The 17,332-nt window shown below is 46.2% G+C and overlaps 8 protein-coding genes across 8 annotated transcripts; 5 read left to right on the forward strand and 3 right to left on the reverse strand.

Moving 5' to 3' along the window:
* Positions 1-60: 60 nt before the first annotated feature.
* FSST1_008001 (peptidase family S66) lies at positions 61-1,140 on the forward strand (the record flags this gene model as incomplete). Its single annotated transcript, XM_083224841.1, has 1 exon — positions 61-1,140. One exon carries the CDS (start codon positions 61-63, stop codon positions 1,138-1,140), a length of 1,080 nt encoding a protein of 359 aa, XP_083083962.1.
* Positions 1,141-4,571: 3,431 nt separating this feature from the next.
* On the forward strand, positions 4,572-6,664 carry FSST1_008002 (Zn(II)2Cys6 transcription factor domain-containing protein; the record flags this gene model as incomplete). Its single annotated transcript, XM_083224842.1, has 4 exons — positions 4,572-4,753; positions 4,810-5,520; positions 5,575-5,858; positions 5,916-6,664. 4 exons carry the CDS (start codon positions 4,572-4,574, stop codon positions 6,662-6,664), a joined length of 1,926 nt encoding a protein of 641 aa, XP_083083963.1.
* A 213-nt stretch (positions 6,665-6,877) lies between these two features.
* On the reverse strand, positions 6,878-7,465 carry FSST1_008003 (uncharacterized protein; the record flags this gene model as incomplete). The annotated part of the gene is made up of 1 exon (XM_083224844.1): positions 6,878-7,465. The coding sequence occupies one exon, from the start codon at positions 7,463-7,465 to the stop codon at positions 6,878-6,880; it is 588 nt and encodes a 195-aa protein (XP_083083964.1).
* A 1,357-nt stretch (positions 7,466-8,822) lies between these two features.
* On the forward strand, positions 8,823-9,835 carry FSST1_008004 (SDR family NAD(P)-dependent oxidoreductase; the record flags this gene model as incomplete). Its single annotated transcript, XM_083224845.1, has 3 exons — positions 8,823-8,865; positions 8,916-9,608; positions 9,663-9,835. The coding sequence occupies 3 exons, from the start codon at positions 8,823-8,825 to the stop codon at positions 9,833-9,835; spliced, it is 909 nt and encodes a 302-aa protein (XP_083083965.1).
* Positions 9,836-10,267: 432 nt separating this feature from the next.
* On the reverse strand, positions 10,268-11,599 carry FSST1_008005 (SNG1 family protein; the record flags this gene model as incomplete). The annotated part of the gene is made up of 1 exon (XM_083224846.1): positions 10,268-11,599. One exon carries the CDS (start codon positions 11,597-11,599, stop codon positions 10,268-10,270), a length of 1,332 nt encoding a protein of 443 aa, XP_083083966.1.
* A 2,209-nt stretch (positions 11,600-13,808) lies between these two features.
* On the forward strand, positions 13,809-14,137 carry FSST1_008006 (uncharacterized protein; the record flags this gene model as incomplete). Its single annotated transcript, XM_083224847.1, has 2 exons — positions 13,809-14,011; positions 14,071-14,137. The coding sequence occupies 2 exons, from the start codon at positions 13,809-13,811 to the stop codon at positions 14,135-14,137; spliced, it is 270 nt and encodes an 89-aa protein (XP_083083967.1).
* A 244-nt stretch (positions 14,138-14,381) lies between these two features.
* Positions 14,382-15,196, reverse strand: FSST1_008007 (Alpha/beta hydrolase fold-1; the record flags this gene model as incomplete). The annotated part of the gene is made up of 2 exons (XM_083224848.1): positions 14,382-14,729; positions 14,783-15,196. The coding sequence occupies 2 exons, from the start codon at positions 15,194-15,196 to the stop codon at positions 14,382-14,384; spliced, it is 762 nt and encodes a 253-aa protein (XP_083083968.1).
* A 673-nt stretch (positions 15,197-15,869) lies between these two features.
* Positions 15,870-17,244, forward strand: FSST1_008008 (uncharacterized protein; the record flags this gene model as incomplete). Its single annotated transcript, XM_083224849.1, has 3 exons — positions 15,870-16,532; positions 16,581-16,787; positions 16,831-17,244. The coding sequence occupies 3 exons, from the start codon at positions 15,870-15,872 to the stop codon at positions 17,242-17,244; spliced, it is 1,284 nt and encodes a 427-aa protein (XP_083083969.1).
* Between the last annotated feature and the right edge of the window lie 88 nt (positions 17,245-17,332).

Below are 17,332 nucleotides of genomic sequence, written 5' to 3' on the forward strand. Positions count from 1 at the left end.
GAATCATTCCCTCTAGATACCATTTGAACATTTCTAATTCTACAGACCACATCACTCAATATGCCGTCACCTATCCGAGCAAAGCACTTGGTGCCAGGTGACAAGATTGCGTTCATATCACCTTCAGAACGAATCAACAGCACCCTCCCAGCTGTCGTAGACAGAGCCAGTGCCCTTCTCTCAACAAAAGGCTTTCAAGTTCAAACATTCTTCAACCAAGACAAGGGAATCCAGTCGGGTATTGAGAACCGGCTGTCCGAAATTCGCGCAGCTTTCTCAGACCCGAGTATCTCTGCCGTCATCACCACCATTGGAGGCACAACTTTCACAGAACTTCTTCCTGCTCTGATTGCCGACAAAGAACTTCATGAGGCAATCCGTGCCAACCCTAAAGTCGTGGTTGGATACTCGGATATCACAGGCTTGCATTGGTTCTTGTACGCCATGACAGGTCTACGCACATTCTATGGCCCTGGTGCTGTTCCTGAAATCGGTGAACCTAACGACATCAACGATAAAACCACACCGCTCGCTTTCTGTGTGGACAATCTGCTGCGCGCGATCTCATATCCCGAGCCGCTTGGTCAGCTTCCACGGTCACTGCACTACGCACCAAGAGGGGCACCTTTCTTCCAGGATCCAACATCGACAGAGCCTCCAGCGGTCGTCAGAGCAAGCGAATGGCAGTGGCTGAGACCAGGAAAGGCTCAGGGTAGGTTATTTGGAGGTTGTCTTACTGTCGTCGCACGCTTGGGTGGCATCTCGGCCATCGTCCCCGACTGGCGCGGCCGGATTGTTTTTCTGGAGACGGCCACAAACGAAGACGGTTCCGGTGGGAATCCTCCTCACAGAGTCCAGGCGGCATTCGCAGACTTGATCGCCCAAGGTGTGTTTGAGGAAGCGGCGGGACTGGTTGTAGGAAGACCATACGGTTATGATTCGGATGAGGACAGACAGACTTATGCTGATATCATCACGGGTCTTTTGTGCGAAGGGCGACTTGCGTCAAAGAAGTTCCCGATTCTGTTCAATATAGATATAGGGCATACAGTGCCTATGTTGACATTGCCATACGATGCCTTGGCTGAGCTTGATTCTGAGAATGGTACTTTTAGAGTACTAGAACCCGGAGTGGAGTAAGGGGAAAACACAATCATCCATGCAGGTGGCCATAATAGTAACATCATAAATTCATTATCATAAACTATGCGCGTTCAAGTATCCTTTGTGCTTCATGTACATTCATTATTCCAAGGTTTGTGGGCTTGCAGATAGTCAGCATAAGAGGCCGCTAGTAGCTTGCATATCTCATCTCGCCGAGCTCGAAGGTGGCCTATGACCCTGTTCTTTGTTTGCGCTTCCTGTTGACTCGGTTGTTTAACAGTCATGTGAGAACTCAATCATCCATCTTGAACTCTCATAAAGCGTCCCTTCCTTTAATATCAACCTCCACGACATAAATGTCGAGATTAAACGCAGATACAGCAATAGACTGCAGGTCCATGCTGCGGGTGCCCCTGCCAATATTCCATTTTCAGTTCTTGCAATGGCATCATTCTGCAGTTCTAAATAAAAAGAGACTTCCCATAGTAGGAAATGTCTCTTCTAGGTATTTGGGCTGCTAGCAAGATCATGGTGTATACTCGTGGTGATACGTGGCTCGGTCGTAGGTGATCTCTTCGTTGGCATTGAGTATGCCTGTGACGCGAAAGGGCGACATGTGTGAGCCGCGGATTCAAATCGTTGTTGCGACACGCGCATTCCATTCATGCCTTGTTTTCGTTGCCACGGCGAGCGGCCTCCCTTGAGATTCTTAGGCGAAGTGGCCACGTTGCTGGCTGAAAGTGTACTTGAAGGGAGGGCTCTCAAGAGTCGAAAGCTTTTGATCGGCTTTTGGTGGACAACTCTAATATCTGCCAGATCGTAGAATAGCCACGCCCGTAATCATAGTCAATGTGAAGAAAAAGCAGACAACTACGATCAATATGGAAGCATATCGATCCCATTCATCGCCATCGTACTTTCGAAGATCTTTGGTCCAATCAGGCATATCAATGGTCCCTCCTTGCACGAGAAAAGTCGAGACAAATATTAGAAAGACAATGAGGGCAAAGACAAATATCCAAATGTTGTAAAAGTTTCTCCCTACAGGCGAGGTCCGAAACCGTCGCATCATGTTTGGCAACAACATGATTTCTGAGGCGTAAATGATAAGCAGTTGTGGAAAGCAGAGACAAGAAGGTTAAACAACATATGGTTTTGATGCATGTTAAAAATGGCGAAATGAGTCACGAAACAAGGGCGTAGGTGGTGTTGTTGTTTTAATGGCCGGCACCGACGGATGGTACGTAGGGCTCGGGGAATATTAAAGTGCCGTGAATACCTTACTTGGTGGCCTGGGAGATCATTTGACGTGACGTGGTGGCCTGATATAAGTGCTAGATCTGCGGGGGTGCTAAGACACAACCAATCTCGAGGTTTCTTGGCCTTGGTTTCCCCAGGGAATTGTCGTCACCTTTTACTTTGTAAAGGCTGGGACATGGCTTGTGAAACATGGATCATGGACTCAGCCCGGCTGTGCTTCCAGCCTTTACCAATGAGCTGCTCGTATTCCTCCGAAGCTCCCGAAACAATCACGCCCGTTCCACGTCTTGGGGTTGAAGCATGCTGGTAAAGAGAGGAAGTAAAGACAGACAAACGTTTCCGCGGATCCCTAACTTTGGCATGGATCGTGTCTGGGGGACCGTTTTGATGTAGATCTATTAGAAGCCGAAGAAGCCTAGCTTGATCGCCAAGATAGAACCGGAGATAAACGAAACAACAGAGATAAACAGAGAGACCGTGGATTTGGCCGTTGAAGTAAATTGTGGCGTGATAAGACAAAGACATGAACTCCGACCAGCACCAATTGAATGTGTTCACTCTTGGCTATGGGTTGGTGGTTGGTTGTGTGACGTCAAGGATGGGGTTTGATACCTGGTTCCCTCAAGACATGCTGGGTAAGGTATATGGAATCAAATAATACTTGAGCTATTACATAAGCTCAAGCGAAAGCAGCTTGGCGCAGTGGAAGCGCGGTATGTCTTGTTCAAAGCTCGATTTTCATTCAACCACTAACCCCTCTCAGCCGGGCTCATAACCCGGAGGTCACTGGATCGAAACCAGTAGCTGCTATTGAAGCATCTCTTTTTTGCACTTTTTTTGTCAATAATATTTATCCACATCTAATAGTATCAAGGCAGTTCAAGCAAGTCTCCCAAGGTTAAATACTTACTTGTAAGAAATTGTCTTTATTTTACTTAGCCTTTTATTAATTTAACTCTAATAGCTTAATATAACTTACCCTATTAACTTAATAATAAAATAAAATATTCTAATAAGATATTCATATAATTGAGTTACTATTTCCCCTGTGGTATATTAGTTAGATAGAACTATAACTATAGTACTACTATGCAGTAAGTATAATAACTCTACAGTAGCCCATCGATATTAAAAAGTTTATTATCACGTTGACTAAACTCGGAGTTATAAGCGTATTACATTTGCATGAGCAGTAAAGATTTAATTCTGCCTAATATCAAGCCCGGAGGGTTAAGAGTTATCGCCAGAATAACAATACTAGATTAAAGAGGAATAATATAGTCCATCAATTTAAACTCAGGGGACATGCAGCAGGCTGTTAGAAAGGAAATGCAATTGCATTAACATTTCCTTCGTCCCATTTGACTGATGTTCCTGCCATAAATCGACGGCTATCCTGAAGTAGCGTACTTTTCTTTAACGAATTGGTTCATAGAGTTGGCTCTTATGCATTCCCTCAATCTAATCATATTCGCACTCAGCCTGGCGTACTCGAAGAACCTCGAGATTACTTACTAGTAATATTACCATCGACCAACAGCTATAGTTTCTCCCCTATTGTGTTATTAACCCTGTTTCAAGAAGAATTTGTGGCGCAGGTGCATGCAATTGACCAGTTTGAGGAGATGATTGCATTTGTCCAATTCATTCAACAGAGACATGACCGCAGATCACATTACTTGGATTCATCACTTCGTGCATTCAATGAAACCTCATCGTTACTGTGCGCCGCTTCAAATTTCCAATTTGCAAATGTTGCTATAGTTTCAGAATGCTTGTTATACATGTATTGGGAACAACTGACCTGGTCGGTCAGTTGTTGTCAAAACGCTTACAAGCCACCTTCGATGGAACAAGGATGTTACGTGATCATCCGCTCGTCAGCCGGTCATCCAGATTTGTTGGTCAGACGAAATATGCTTATTGGCCTTTCGATGCTGACAGACGTCACTCTGCAAGCCGTCTTAAGTCCGGGAGCCTCTCAGTTTCCAGCCCATAGGCGCTGGCCTTGGAAATCCATTTGTAAATAATGCAAATAAACGTCATCCTGCACATCCTTGTTTGTCAACAGCTCCGACGGAAATTCCGCGCCACCCAACACCTTCAGACTTCGAAATAGAGAGTCGCCTGCTAATAGTGGTCTATTGCAGGTAGCAACCAAATCTCATGATCACTTTGCCGTAAAATCTTTCGATACGATAGACGAAATGCCTACCGATAGCTCATCAAAGGTTGTTGGTGTAAGACGAAGAGCTTGTGTCAATTGCACGTCAGTCAAGTCGAAATGTCTTCCCCTCTCAGGTGATGAGTGCCAGCGTTGCAATCGCCTTGGCAAGCGATGCACATATTTGAATGTCGTTGAGAAGCGAAAAAGCCCCTCAAACGCCTCGTATGTTTAGATGAAGCCTCAAAAAGACCGGTCCAGATGTTAACTTGTGTCACTAGTCGTACGAGGCTGTTGGAACAGCGGTTGAATAGAGTTTTATCCATGCTCAGTGAAAGAGCCAAGGGGACGCCATTAAGCGGCTTCATTACACAGCTATCATCTGCTGATCTTGACCTTGATCTCGATATTGATATGCTGGGTGTGAACCGTATCCCTGGATCATCACTACCACGCAGCTTTGCTCCACAACAAAACCTGGATGTCATCGATCATGGATTCATCACTCTTGAGGAGGCACAGACCCTACTGGACAACTATCGCACTCGAGCTGTTCCACACTTCCCCTTTGTTCCAATCGCGCCTGATACTACTATTCAGCCTCTCAAGACAGCAAAGCCATTCCTTTTCATGTGCATTATGGCGACAATGAAAGTAGATAACTGCACCATTCAACGACAAATCGGAGAAGAAGTCAGGATGCAAGCCCATCAGAGAGTCCTGATGCAGTCTGAAAGTAGCTTGGAACTCCTCCAAGGCCTTCTAGTTTATATCGCATGGTACCAGTACTTTTTCAGCTATGAGAAGCAACAGATTGTTCAGCTCGCACAGCTTTGTGTATCACTGGTTCAAAACTTGGGACTTGACCAAAATCCAAACAACACAAGGCGTACAGTAGACCTAGGGCCAGATGAAACAGCCTCTGGCCGAAAGGCTGCTCGTTCTACGGATCAGTTACGGGCTCTCCTTGGAACATACTGCACGACCAGTTGGTAAGGCGTCTCAATAACTCAGAATCAGACCCAGGAGTAGTACTAATTGTTCAGGGTTTCTACCAAGTTCAGAACACGTTGCGCCATTCCTTACACTGGGTATATCAAGCAAAGTTGGGAGATACTTTCAGCAACAAAAGAGTACGCCAGCGATGATCTTATTGCGTATCTCGTCCGTATAAACGAACTGAGTCGACGCATATGCGACACATTTGGTTACGATGATTTGGAGAACACAGGTGTCAAGGGCGAGTTCATTAGTGCAATGGCTTTGCAAACTCTGAGTAACGAATCCACGCTGCTCAAAGCATCTATCCCGCCAGCCTTCCAAGAGAACTGTGAGTTGAGATCCCCATCTCTCCCCTTGATCAATGTTGGATGCTAACAATCCATAGTTTCGATCAAGATCGAGCTGCATCTACTTGATACGCTGATAGGCGAAGTCTCGCTGCACGATGACTTCTGGGACCATTCATCTATCGCCCGTTCATTCGCAACCAGCAATCCATCGCTCTCTGTCAGTACTAGAATGTCGATTCTGTTCAACTTGCTGCGCAGTTGCAAATCTCTGAACGACACTGTGATGGACTTTCCGGATGAAGAATTGTGGTACATTACCTTCTACACGACCGCCAAGATTTGCAGAACCCTTTCGTGTCTGTCTAATGCTAGCAAAATCTGGCCAGATATTTTCAGGGATATCGGAATTGCTCTCAGCAGCGCAAGCTTCTCGTACCCCGGCACATCTCTCTATGATGTAACTACCATAGAGAGGGCAGCAGATCTCGAGGGTGAAGCAAGACGACTGCAGACAAAGTTTAAAGATCTGTCACCATTAGTTCAAAATACCAGCGACGAGGCTGATATCATGTTTGGTTTTTCGGACATGATATGGGCCGTGTTTATAGCGTATGATGAAGTACGAGGGACGAATCACGGCCCTCTCGATTTCTCCATTGGCTGCGGTGATGGGCCATACGCGTCCGAAATGGGAAGCTCGGGAGGGTATTTGTCAAGTACAGGGTCTGGTAGTACGCACACAGATACAGTATTAGACTTGGAAGGGATTGATGACTCAACCTGGGAGGAATTGCTGGCTGGAATCACTGCTACACTAGATCGCGAGCCACAATTACAACTTTGAGCAACCACGTTGATGGTATAGACTTCATGCTACTCGAGAGTCCTGGTTACTGTATGCGATGCGCGGTAGGCAAGATTGAAAATAAATTAATTCAGATTCTAGAACAAAATCAAAACGCTAATATGCTGAAACACATCTCGCTCTCTATACCCAACGACGTCGCAAAGTATTTGCAAAAATATATACTAGAAACATTCCAACGTGAACCTAAATTTACTCGCTGGGCTGGATAGCAGAGTACGTGCAGGCGACAGGCTTCTCAACCTTGGCAGCCTTGACGGTGAAGGGGAGACAGTTCTTGTTGCCACCAGGGTTGCTGATGCTGTTGTAGACCCAGACAGACCAAGAAGTCTTCTCGAGGTTGTTGCCATTGGGGCAAGCGACGAAGCTGGCACCGTTGCAGGTGAGGAAACCGTCCTTGTCGATCTTCCAGCCCTTTCGCTGAGCGTTCTTGGGGATAGGCTGAGCACCAGTGGTGTAACCGAACTTGCCCTGGCCCATGCCAGAAAAGTCAACGTATGCCTGCTGGCGGGGGTTGCCCTTGGAGTAGAGCCAGAGCTCCTCGCCGTAGAGCTGGAAAGTGGCTTCGTTGTGCTTCTTAGTGTCGTAGCAGCTGGCGTCCTGGTTCTTGAGCTTCAGCTCGAAAGACTCCTTGGAAGCCTGGAGGTAGTTGAAGTGGATGGGAGAAGCAGATCGGAGGGCAAGACCTTGGAAGTTGACAGTCTTGGGGGTGCTGCTAGGGGCAGCAGAGACAACGCCAGCGGCGACGAGAGGAGTGATGAGAAGAGACTTGATCTGCATATTGGCGGTTGGTGGTGGTGGTGGTAGTTGGTGTTGGTTGGAGTAGTTGAGAGTATTGAGGTTGGAGTAGTTGAGTGTATTGAGGTTGGATGAGTGAGATGAGTGAGATAGATAATACATAGAACGAAGACGATGATCTTATATATGTAATTTCTTCTTCTGTTGATCTCCATCTTGCATCGTCATAACTGCCGATCGTTGCTGGCAGTTGCCCAATGCCATGGGGATTGGATCAGGGATGCCGACTGAAAGAAACAAATATGCCAGACAGGCTTGCACCAAAATTGGTGGATCTGTCACCAAATTGTGTCTTGCTTTTTCTTTCTCCCTTGGGTATGTCACCCGCCTCGCGAAGGAATACGAGCTTTCTCCACAGTCCATTGCAACTCAACGGCCCAAGTCTCCCTAAATTCTCCAGGGTGCCACATCACTAGTGGAGTGATGCATTGTTGAGAGCCTTGAGACTTCAATCGGCCGTGCCGAACTACCCAGGCAAGCCGGGTCTAGGGCCCCAAACTTAGCATAAAACTGGGTATTGCTACATTCTAGCCACTAATTTAATAGCAGCACAAGCGAAATACACAGCCCCCGTGTTCAAATCACCCAAGTGTTCTCTAAATTTAGCATCCCCTGCCTCTAGTCTAGAACTTATGCACTCTTCTAGCGTTCTATTCATCGTAAACAAGAGGTCATAGGGACCCTAGTTTTGAGTCGAGGCTGCCAAGATTTGTTGTTCCTTGTCTTTTGCATAGTACACAATTTCTATCATGTGTTGAATCAACAAGTTGCTTTGTGAACTTTATCTATTATTACTCTTATATACAGAGGGATAAAGTCAGTATGTATTAGAGTTTTGAAGTCACGTAAACCACTAAATACAATTCGGTAGATTGTAGCAAGCTATTACTTGTTGCAGCTCGAAGATATGCCTAGCTTGCTGAGATGTTGACCTTTTCGCATGTACACGATGTTTATTACTTGATCTAACCCGCACATTATTGCATTGTCTTCTTGCATTTCCATTCCCTTATGTTTGAGCTATCAATCTTCTCTCATTGTAGGGTAGGATATAGAAATTGAATCTATGTGACCATTTCTGAGTGAGACGTCAAGTTGCAGAAAGTGGCTGCATGCGATCAGCACAGCTCATTCCTTATTCGTAACCGGAAATTCCGACATTATTGAAGCTGTATATTGTTCGTCATCATCGCCAATTCTCTGCCAACAACAATTAAGTATAAAATATGTCTCTGCCCAAGTGGAAAAGGGCAAGAATTAATTAGCCCCCAAATTCATTTCTACGAAGCGAATCTCTAGTGCATATCGAACAAAAAGCCTTACAAACTTTTTTATCATCATGCCTCCTCCTAAAGGAACCCCCAACCCTCTTGAGGGCCCAGGTCAGTAACAATTCTCTGTGGAGTCAGCTCGGAAAACTAATTCGTTAAAGGCGACTATGATGTTACGTCCGTCGTTCATTCTGACACATATCCTGCCATTGACCCTACCAACTTCAACCTTAAGGGCAAAGCAATCCTGGTCACAGGAGCATCTCGAGGTTTTGGCCGTGCTATGTGCATCTCTTTTGCCCGCGCAGGAGCTTCACGTTTCATAGTTGCATCACGCTCTGACATGTCAACCACCGCCCAAGCCATCAGAACTGCGGCAAAAGAGACAGGACACCCTGAGCCCGAGGTATTAACCATCAAGACCGACGTCAGTGTTCCAGAGAGTGTCGATGCTCTGGCAACCGAGATTGATGAGAAATTCGGCTACTTGGACGTCGTCATCAACAATGCAGCATTCATGAACATATCACCTATCGCCAAGTCTGACCCTGCAGATTGGCTACAGACTCTCAGTGCCAACGTCTTCGGGCCATATCTTGTGGCGCGAGCTCTTGCTCCCCTCCTCCTCAAGTCTGAGACAAAGACTATCATCAACATTGCTAGTGTTGGCGCTCATCTTATATCACATGGCCTCAGCGCATACCAGGTCTCCAAGTTGGCCATTGTCAGGCTAACTGAGTTTATATCACTGGAATATGGAGACAAGGGGATTGTATCTTACTGTGTGCATCCTGGTAATGCTCCGTCAGAGATGTCTGGTGGTATCGAAGGGATTCCTGAGCCAATGAGACCAGGTTTGTCGTCCCCCATTGAAGTTGTGGCCATCAATTACTAATGGGTACCTCTAGCATTCGTTGATACTCCGGAGCTGACGGGGAATTCGTTGGTATTTTTGGCATCGGAGAGGCGGCCATGGTTAGCGGGGCGGTATATAAACCTGACTTGGGATCTTCCGGAACTGATGTCGAAGGAGCAGGAGATTGTCAAAGATGATAAACTCAAGGTCCGTCTTGTATTTTAGGTATGTGCAAGAAATAGATGCACGAGAATCTAGGTACTGGATAAATTGTTTGTTTTTTAAGCGTAAGCAAATGCGTGACCTGGGAATCGAAGATATCTACGCAACATCACAATCTTGACACTTTTTGATTATAATTTCTCGCCTCCACAATTTCTAGATATAATGGGAGACATTGCATTAGATGCAATGAAAATCTGAAGGGCCGTAGCAGGAATATCGAAAACATATGCCAAGATCAAGTAGATAATATAATATAAACGTCAGAGCGGAACAGTGTTATAAGAGTATAGAAACTAAGAGCAAACATTAAATAGTAGTACATTAAATTTTGGGTATAGTCTATCTTAATAACATAGTCATGAATGACATGCTGTGTATTCTATGGGATATCATAATGTGTAGAGATTGTTCATTAAATCTGTGATTCGTTCCTCATTCTTGTTTTCCTTCGCTAGATGCCTGAGTCTTGGATTGATCCATGCACCTCTTCTTAACACCGAAGAAAGACGTGACATGTCCAACAATCCACCAGGCGAAGAGAATGGGTAGACCGATATGCAGAGAGTTTCCGCATCCAGACCAGACTTGCATGAGAACAATCCATAGTGAGTGGGCAGGAAAGATATATCCAATGCGGTAAAACCCAGCAGTAAGCTCGAAGGGGAATACAACAGAGGCGACATTGACCATGAACCATGTCAGAAGGAAGAAAGGAGTGAGAGGCATTGGTACGAAACTGCCAATAACAGTCTCAAGAACCTGAAAGTTTACATCCATAAAGAGCCAAAATGTCAACCAGGTCAGAGCCCACTCTGTACCGCCGACACCCCAGTCTTCACGGAAAGCCCAGATATAGCCAGTGACGACGACTGCGTAAAGCATGGAGAATATCTTGCCATTGATGAAGCGCATGGCCCAGACATCGCGGACTCGCATGTTCTTGTGGAGACCGAACTTGTCGTAGATACCATTCATAGCAAGGACGTAGAAGAACTGTCCGAGGATAGCCATGACGATGTTGATGGTGTTGTACAGGTTTCGAGAACCTTGATTGGTTGGGCGGATGACATCGGGCGTGCTGGTGATGGGGTTGAGATAGGCTTCCACTGCGGCTGGGTCGCTGGAGTTGACACTGCGAAGAGCAGAGCGGCCTTGTTGGGTTTGGTAGTAACCACCACGAGCAGCACCAACGAGGGCTTGGAAGTTGGGGATCAGGTAGCCAGACGCGACAGTTGGGTATCTGGCAGCGTTGTAGATGTAGGTGATACTGTCTGCAGGTTTGTAATCTTGAGCAGCAGAACCACCCTCGTAGGCAGCGGCCAGACGGTCGGAAGCACCCTTGTTGATGTAAAGGGCACCCCAATAATCAGCGTGGCAAACGCCTTTTCTCACGTCTGAAGTTTGTGGATATTCATCGGAGGAATGGAACTCGACGGTAGGGAAAGACTTGTCTTGGAGCATCTTGTAGGCGTTGGTGACGGACTCTCCAACGGGCCCACCATCGTAATCGACGACTAGGATTTTTAGGGCAGACACTCGATCGTTCGTTCGATAGGATGAACCGAAAAGGTATGAGAGGTCGGCCAGGAAAACAATGAGAATAGCGACCATGATACCAGTAAGAATCTTGACAACCAAGCCTCTCTTGCCTCGCCATACTGGCGAATTGATGCCATGTCTCTCGTTATCGTCCATGGTAGGCTCGTCGTGTAACGTGGGAGCAGGGGATGACGACTGCTGGTTTTCGACGTCGTTTGGCGACATGGTTAACGCTGCTTGAATAGACAAAGTTAAATGGGAATAAGCTTGTCTTGAAATGCAGGGACCAGAAGTGTTCTTAAAGAAGAGGTTGATGGTTATCTATTGATGTGCTAAATTAATTTCGCCGAGATTTAAGGTAGCGTGCTTCAGTATAAATAAAAGACCCATCATGGTACGATTTCTAACCAGTGTAGCGGCTTTGCTGAGATGATCCTGGACATTTTTGTGTGTTCGGTCAACTTTGGGAGTCCGAAGAGCGAGCTAAAAAAGTCGATAGCGATAAAAGAAAACCCACAATGAACCCATATTACTGAGACGTTCAGGGGTGTCAAGAGGATTCGCGACGCGACAGTAGAGGCTGAAAGACCGAGATGGCGCTAATTCCGGGTAGATAAAGAGCAAACTCTGATCCCCCCTTTGTTATCAAGCGACTGATCAATGTCCCCGGAAGTTGGAGGAAGCGGACATTTGCAAACTTCCGCTGACTAAACAGTGTCTCTGTCGAATAGAATCCTCCGGTCTATTGAAAAGACCGCAGAAAAAAAGTGTGGTCGGATCAGATAAGACTAAAATACCGACCCTTCGGTGTCCGGACAACTCGTTCACCGAGATAAATATTTTATCCGTGCTTACTCTAACATGATTACATCAGATCACTGACGTCAATGAAGCACGTCTTGCTGTCATTATTCTGATTCAAGGGAGATGTTGGTCAATCTCTCATCGCTCTTCTGATCATATTCTGCTCCAAGTGCAACACCTACAGGTTTTATTGTGACACAATTCATAACGGTGAAAATATATGTGCAACCTCGTGTTTGTGTCACGTCTATGATGGCGACTTGGGCCTCAATGCAATGTTCGACGTCATGAACAATACGACAGACAATCAACACATAAAACAACTACTCGTTTCAATCAACATAAATTGTACACTTCTCACACCTATAGATACATTTTATTTACATGATTACTACAAAGCAAATCTGGCAAACAAAATAATTGTATTGTGAAACACCACCACTAAATTCTAGACCTGCAAAATACCCTATACGTACAGGCTTGAATCGCAGCGCATGTTTGAGTTCATAGTTTCTTGAAGTTCACAGATAAAAAAAAACTATAAGTCACAGCTGTCGAGTAGCCATTGCATGTGACGGGTGGTAGGGAGATGATTGTCAATGAGGGTTAGGTACTCATTTCGGACTGGCATGTGCAAACCCAAGGTGAGTACAGTTAGATGTCGATCATTATAGCTGACACTGCAATCCTGGGTACAGGGTCATTCAGAAATGTCATAGGGCTACTGCGACAGCACAAAAACTTGGATGTAGGGTCGCGCGAAACATGACATAAGCGGCTGTTGAGGCTTGGAGACATTGAGTTCAGCAGGAGGCGGCTCTCAAGGCTTGAACTTGTCGATCGCCAATGTTCGCGCTTTTGTTGACGATCACTATTAAAAATAAATTGATTGGTAACCATCGCTCATTTTGAGCTGGACTTAAAGAGGGCAGCTGTGTCTTGGTTTTTGGAACTCGGTTTGCATAACGGCATAAGTAAATACGAACAAGGCTTCAGTAACCCAATAGATCACATTAGTACGCAAATAAAGGTACCTTCTAGCGACCCAATGAGAAGATCGGTTCAAAAAGCTTTTAGACTTATTTCGCATACGACGACTAAAATAATGACAGAATTGAGTCTAAATTGAGGGTCATAGGCACCCCCAGATCTACAGTCGATCAAACGTTGCCGTATTCGTAGTAGACGCCGCTGACACGAAAGGGAAATGAATTCCTTGGATTTTCAAAGATCTACCACTGTAATTTACTTCACAGAAAAACATCACATTCCAGTCAAATCTTGCTATTGTCTCAAAACAATAAGGGACACCGCATTAGCCCAAACGTCAACGGCTGCCTCCAGGGCTGTTAGTGCAATCGCAACCAAGCCTTGATTAGCTATGGACTAGTTATTCAGACAACAGTCAGCTATTCTGAGGCTTCACTAAAGAATTTAGAGCGTCAGAATGAGTTAGATTGAGGATGAGAGGGGCATGAGAATAGCTTAGCTTCTTCAAGTTTCGACGGTATATATAAGAAACATATTTGGCCCTACTTCGTCTCAAATTATCCAGACCAACATTCGCAAAGATTGAACACCATATATTCCTCACTCCCAATAAATCTCCCCTTTACAAATCGTCGCCATTATGAAGACCTCCATGATCCTCGTCCTTCCTTTTCTTGTCCTGGCTTCCGCCGCCCCAACCAAGCTTGATGAGACACAGCCCATTGAGCCTTCCAAGGTTGACCCCAGTCTCAAGTGCGCCTTGAAGATAGCTAGGTCTATCCACGTATGCTTTCCCGACATTGTCGAGGGTGACCCTGTTGGCCTAACAGAGATCAACACATGGTGAGACAGCCTCTGTAAAAGTTCTTTACTTAAGTTTGCAACGCTAACGATATGTACAGCCTTAAGAAGCTCTCAAAGTCCAGTGGCAAGGCTCTTCGCTTGGAGACTATCCCTTGCGTCTATTGAACGTACTATAGAGGGGTGATCTTGGCTACCTAGCGTCTATTTGTCATGCTGTTTGGTGTATGATTGTCTTGAAATATGTCGGCAATGTTCTGTCGATAAAGTGAATCAGGTTGTGTAGAAAACAAAACACGTTTCATATTAGAGATTCCAAAACCTGATGTCACACTTGCTTTAAAATCATAATTTGCTGAGCTTAATTCACAATTGTTCCTTGCAAAATTGTTGTATTTCTTCCACAATGCTTCTAGGCCTTGGCAACTTTCCTCATACCCTCTTCTGCAGCATATTCTAGACCCTTGACAGTCTCATCAACTTTGGAAAGGAAGGGAGAATGCGAAGAGTTACAACGATACTGCAATGCATCCGGGCCCAACCTTTTTGCCATTTCCTCCTGTATAGGGATGGGGATTGCTTTGTCTTCAGTACAGAAGAAGTACATCATTGCAATATCATGCCAGGGCTCATTTGTGACGATGCCATCAAAGATGATTTCCGACTGATGCTTGAGGGTGTCCAAAGACTTCATGAGTGCTTCGCCACTCACATCATGGTAAAAGATCTCTTTCGGGTTTTCCGGATGCACGCGGCCCTCCTGGAAGGCGTTAAAATGACGAATATGTAATTAGAAGCTCTGATTCGACTTACCTCAGCTCTCATCCACGGCAGGAATTCACCACCGAGCATCTGTCTGATGGAGGCCCCGACAGGAGCTACAAACGCGGCCATGTATACATACATGATTACACCTCCAGGTAGCCCTTGTTCGCGACGTTGACGATATCCTAGACCCTTGACAGCGTTTGCTCCTACAATTCCACCATACGAATGGACAACGAGAACGATCTGTTCTCCGTCATCAGCCAAGCGTTCAAGGACGTTTCGAAGAGCTGCGGCATCATCGTCGAGTCCTTTAGTAGGAGGCTCAGCGCCGACTGAGGGATAGTCAACAGAGTCAGTCTTCCAGCCACGGCTGTGGAGCGCTTCTCTGAGATCATCGTAGCAACTGGCCAAGTGCCAGGCACCTGCTGCGAGAACAATTCTTGGTTTAGGGGACGACATTTGGTATGGAGTGAGCGGTTCAGAGTAATATTCTTAGAGGGGAATCTGTATCACGACTTTTATAAAACTTTCTGGAAAGTCGTTCTATCTTACCATTTTATACCCCTCACATTATACTTTCTCTTCCGGCCTCGATTTCTCTGTTGGTTGTTATCTAGCTCAATACCACCATGTTGTGGGTATCTCTACACCGTATCACCCACAATTCACACTCATATGATTAGCAATAGGACAATCCGTACTGCAAAGACCCTTGGCAGGCCCAGTATCCGAAAATCAAAAGGTACATCTCGGGATATTCTTGTGTCCCGTTGTCACGTTTTCAAAAGGCGGTGCAGGTAAAGATGTAAAGATCGAGTCAGTAGCTCTCGACTCAATTTTGCGGAGAAACGTGGAGCCCCGCAAAGATGGCTTAGCTTAGCTAATACAACCATCCATCTAGAATTAGTCTAGATTCCTCGGTGTCGGAAGACATCTTGTGGAGATCGGAAGCCGGGTTTGGCGTTACTTGGTCATTAGCCTGGTTGGAAGGCGGGCTTGTCGGATGCGTCTTCGAGCCCATCAGTCTATGACGGAAGGATGGGGTCTCTATAAGTACAAACATTGAGCAATATCATCAAAACAAACACTTGTCAAACTTGTTGACTATTACTTTCGATCACAAAGGGGCAAAATGGCTAAAACATCTAGCAATCAAAAGGCATTCGACATCGCCGTAGTTGGCGGTGGTATCGCAGGCCTCACCCTTGCCATCGCTCTCCACCGTCGCAACATCCCCGTCACCCTCTATGAGCGAGCTGATAACTTCCACGAGATTGGCGCTGGTGTCTCATTTACTCCCAATGCAGTACAGGCTATGAAGGTCTGTCATCCCGGTGTCAGCGAAGCTTTCCATAAGGTCTGCACCTGGAACGCTTGGGAGTCCAAGAAGAAGACGTGGTTCGACTTTCTCGACGGCACTACCGAAGATGGCAAAACTGCTTTCAGCATCAAGACGTCGTTGGGTCAGAATGGTGTTCACAGAGCTCATTTCCTCGACGAACTTGTCCATCTGCTACCGTCAGAAAGGGTGCAGTTCGGAAAGCAGATTGAGCAGGCTGAAGAAGACTCCGATGGCAAGATTCGCATGACCTTTTCCGATGGGTCAACAGCACACGCTGATGCACTGATTGGATGCGATGGTATTGGATCTCGCGTTCGCAAGATGATTGTGGGGGAGAACCATCCATCTGCTCGACCTCAATATTCCCACAAGTACGCTTATCGCGGTCTCATACCCATGGACAAGGCCATCGAGGCAGTCGGCGAGGAGAGAGCCCGAAATGCGTGCATGCATGTAAGTTGACGAGGCCTTTTCACTTGAACATATGCTGACGGACTTCAGATGGGACCTGATGGCCATATATTGACATTCCAAGTCAACCATGGCGAGAAGTTGAACATTGTCGCCTTCCGGACAGACCCAAACGAGTGGGATAACCCCAGCAAGATGACCAAGAGTGCTCATCGCCAAGATGCTCTTGATGACTTTAAGGGCTATAATAGCCTTGTGCGAAATCTCCTCGCACTTACAGAGGAGACACTAAGCATTGTATGTTGAGCTGAATAATCCCAAGATCGCAAGTACTGACCAGGTATATCAGTGGGCCATCTTTGACACTGGTGATAATCCCGTCCCTACATTCTACAAAGGCAGGATGGCCATCCTCGGTGACGCTGCCCACGCCTCAAGTCCTCATCATGGCGCCGGAGCAGGGTTCTGCATAGAAGACAGCGCCGTCATGGCAGAGCTATTGGCCGATGAGAGAGTGCAGAGTCGCTCTGACCTAGAGGCGGTGTTTGCAGCCTTTGACGCCTCAAGAAGGGAGAGGACACAATGGCTGGTGCAGAGTAGCCGATTCGTTGGAGATGCTTACGAGTGGCGGGCTAAGGGTGTCGGCAAGGATATTCCTGGGATCGAGAGGGAGATCAACGAGAGAATCGCGGTCATCTCGGATGTTGAGATTGCCAAGTCTTGTGAGATGGCGAGAGAGAAGTTGAGCTTGTGAGGGGCTTGGTACATGTTCTGAGGCTGACACGGGTGGACAATAATGGGACGTCGTAGTCGTAAAATGAGTTTTCTAGGTGTTCAAAATT

Source organism: Fusarium sambucinum, chromosome II (genome assembly GCF_050947815.1).
Source record: "Fusarium sambucinum isolate potato_lamoka chromosome II, whole genome shotgun sequence".
Lineage (NCBI taxonomy): Eukaryota > Fungi > Ascomycota > Sordariomycetes > Hypocreales > Nectriaceae > Fusarium > Fusarium sambucinum.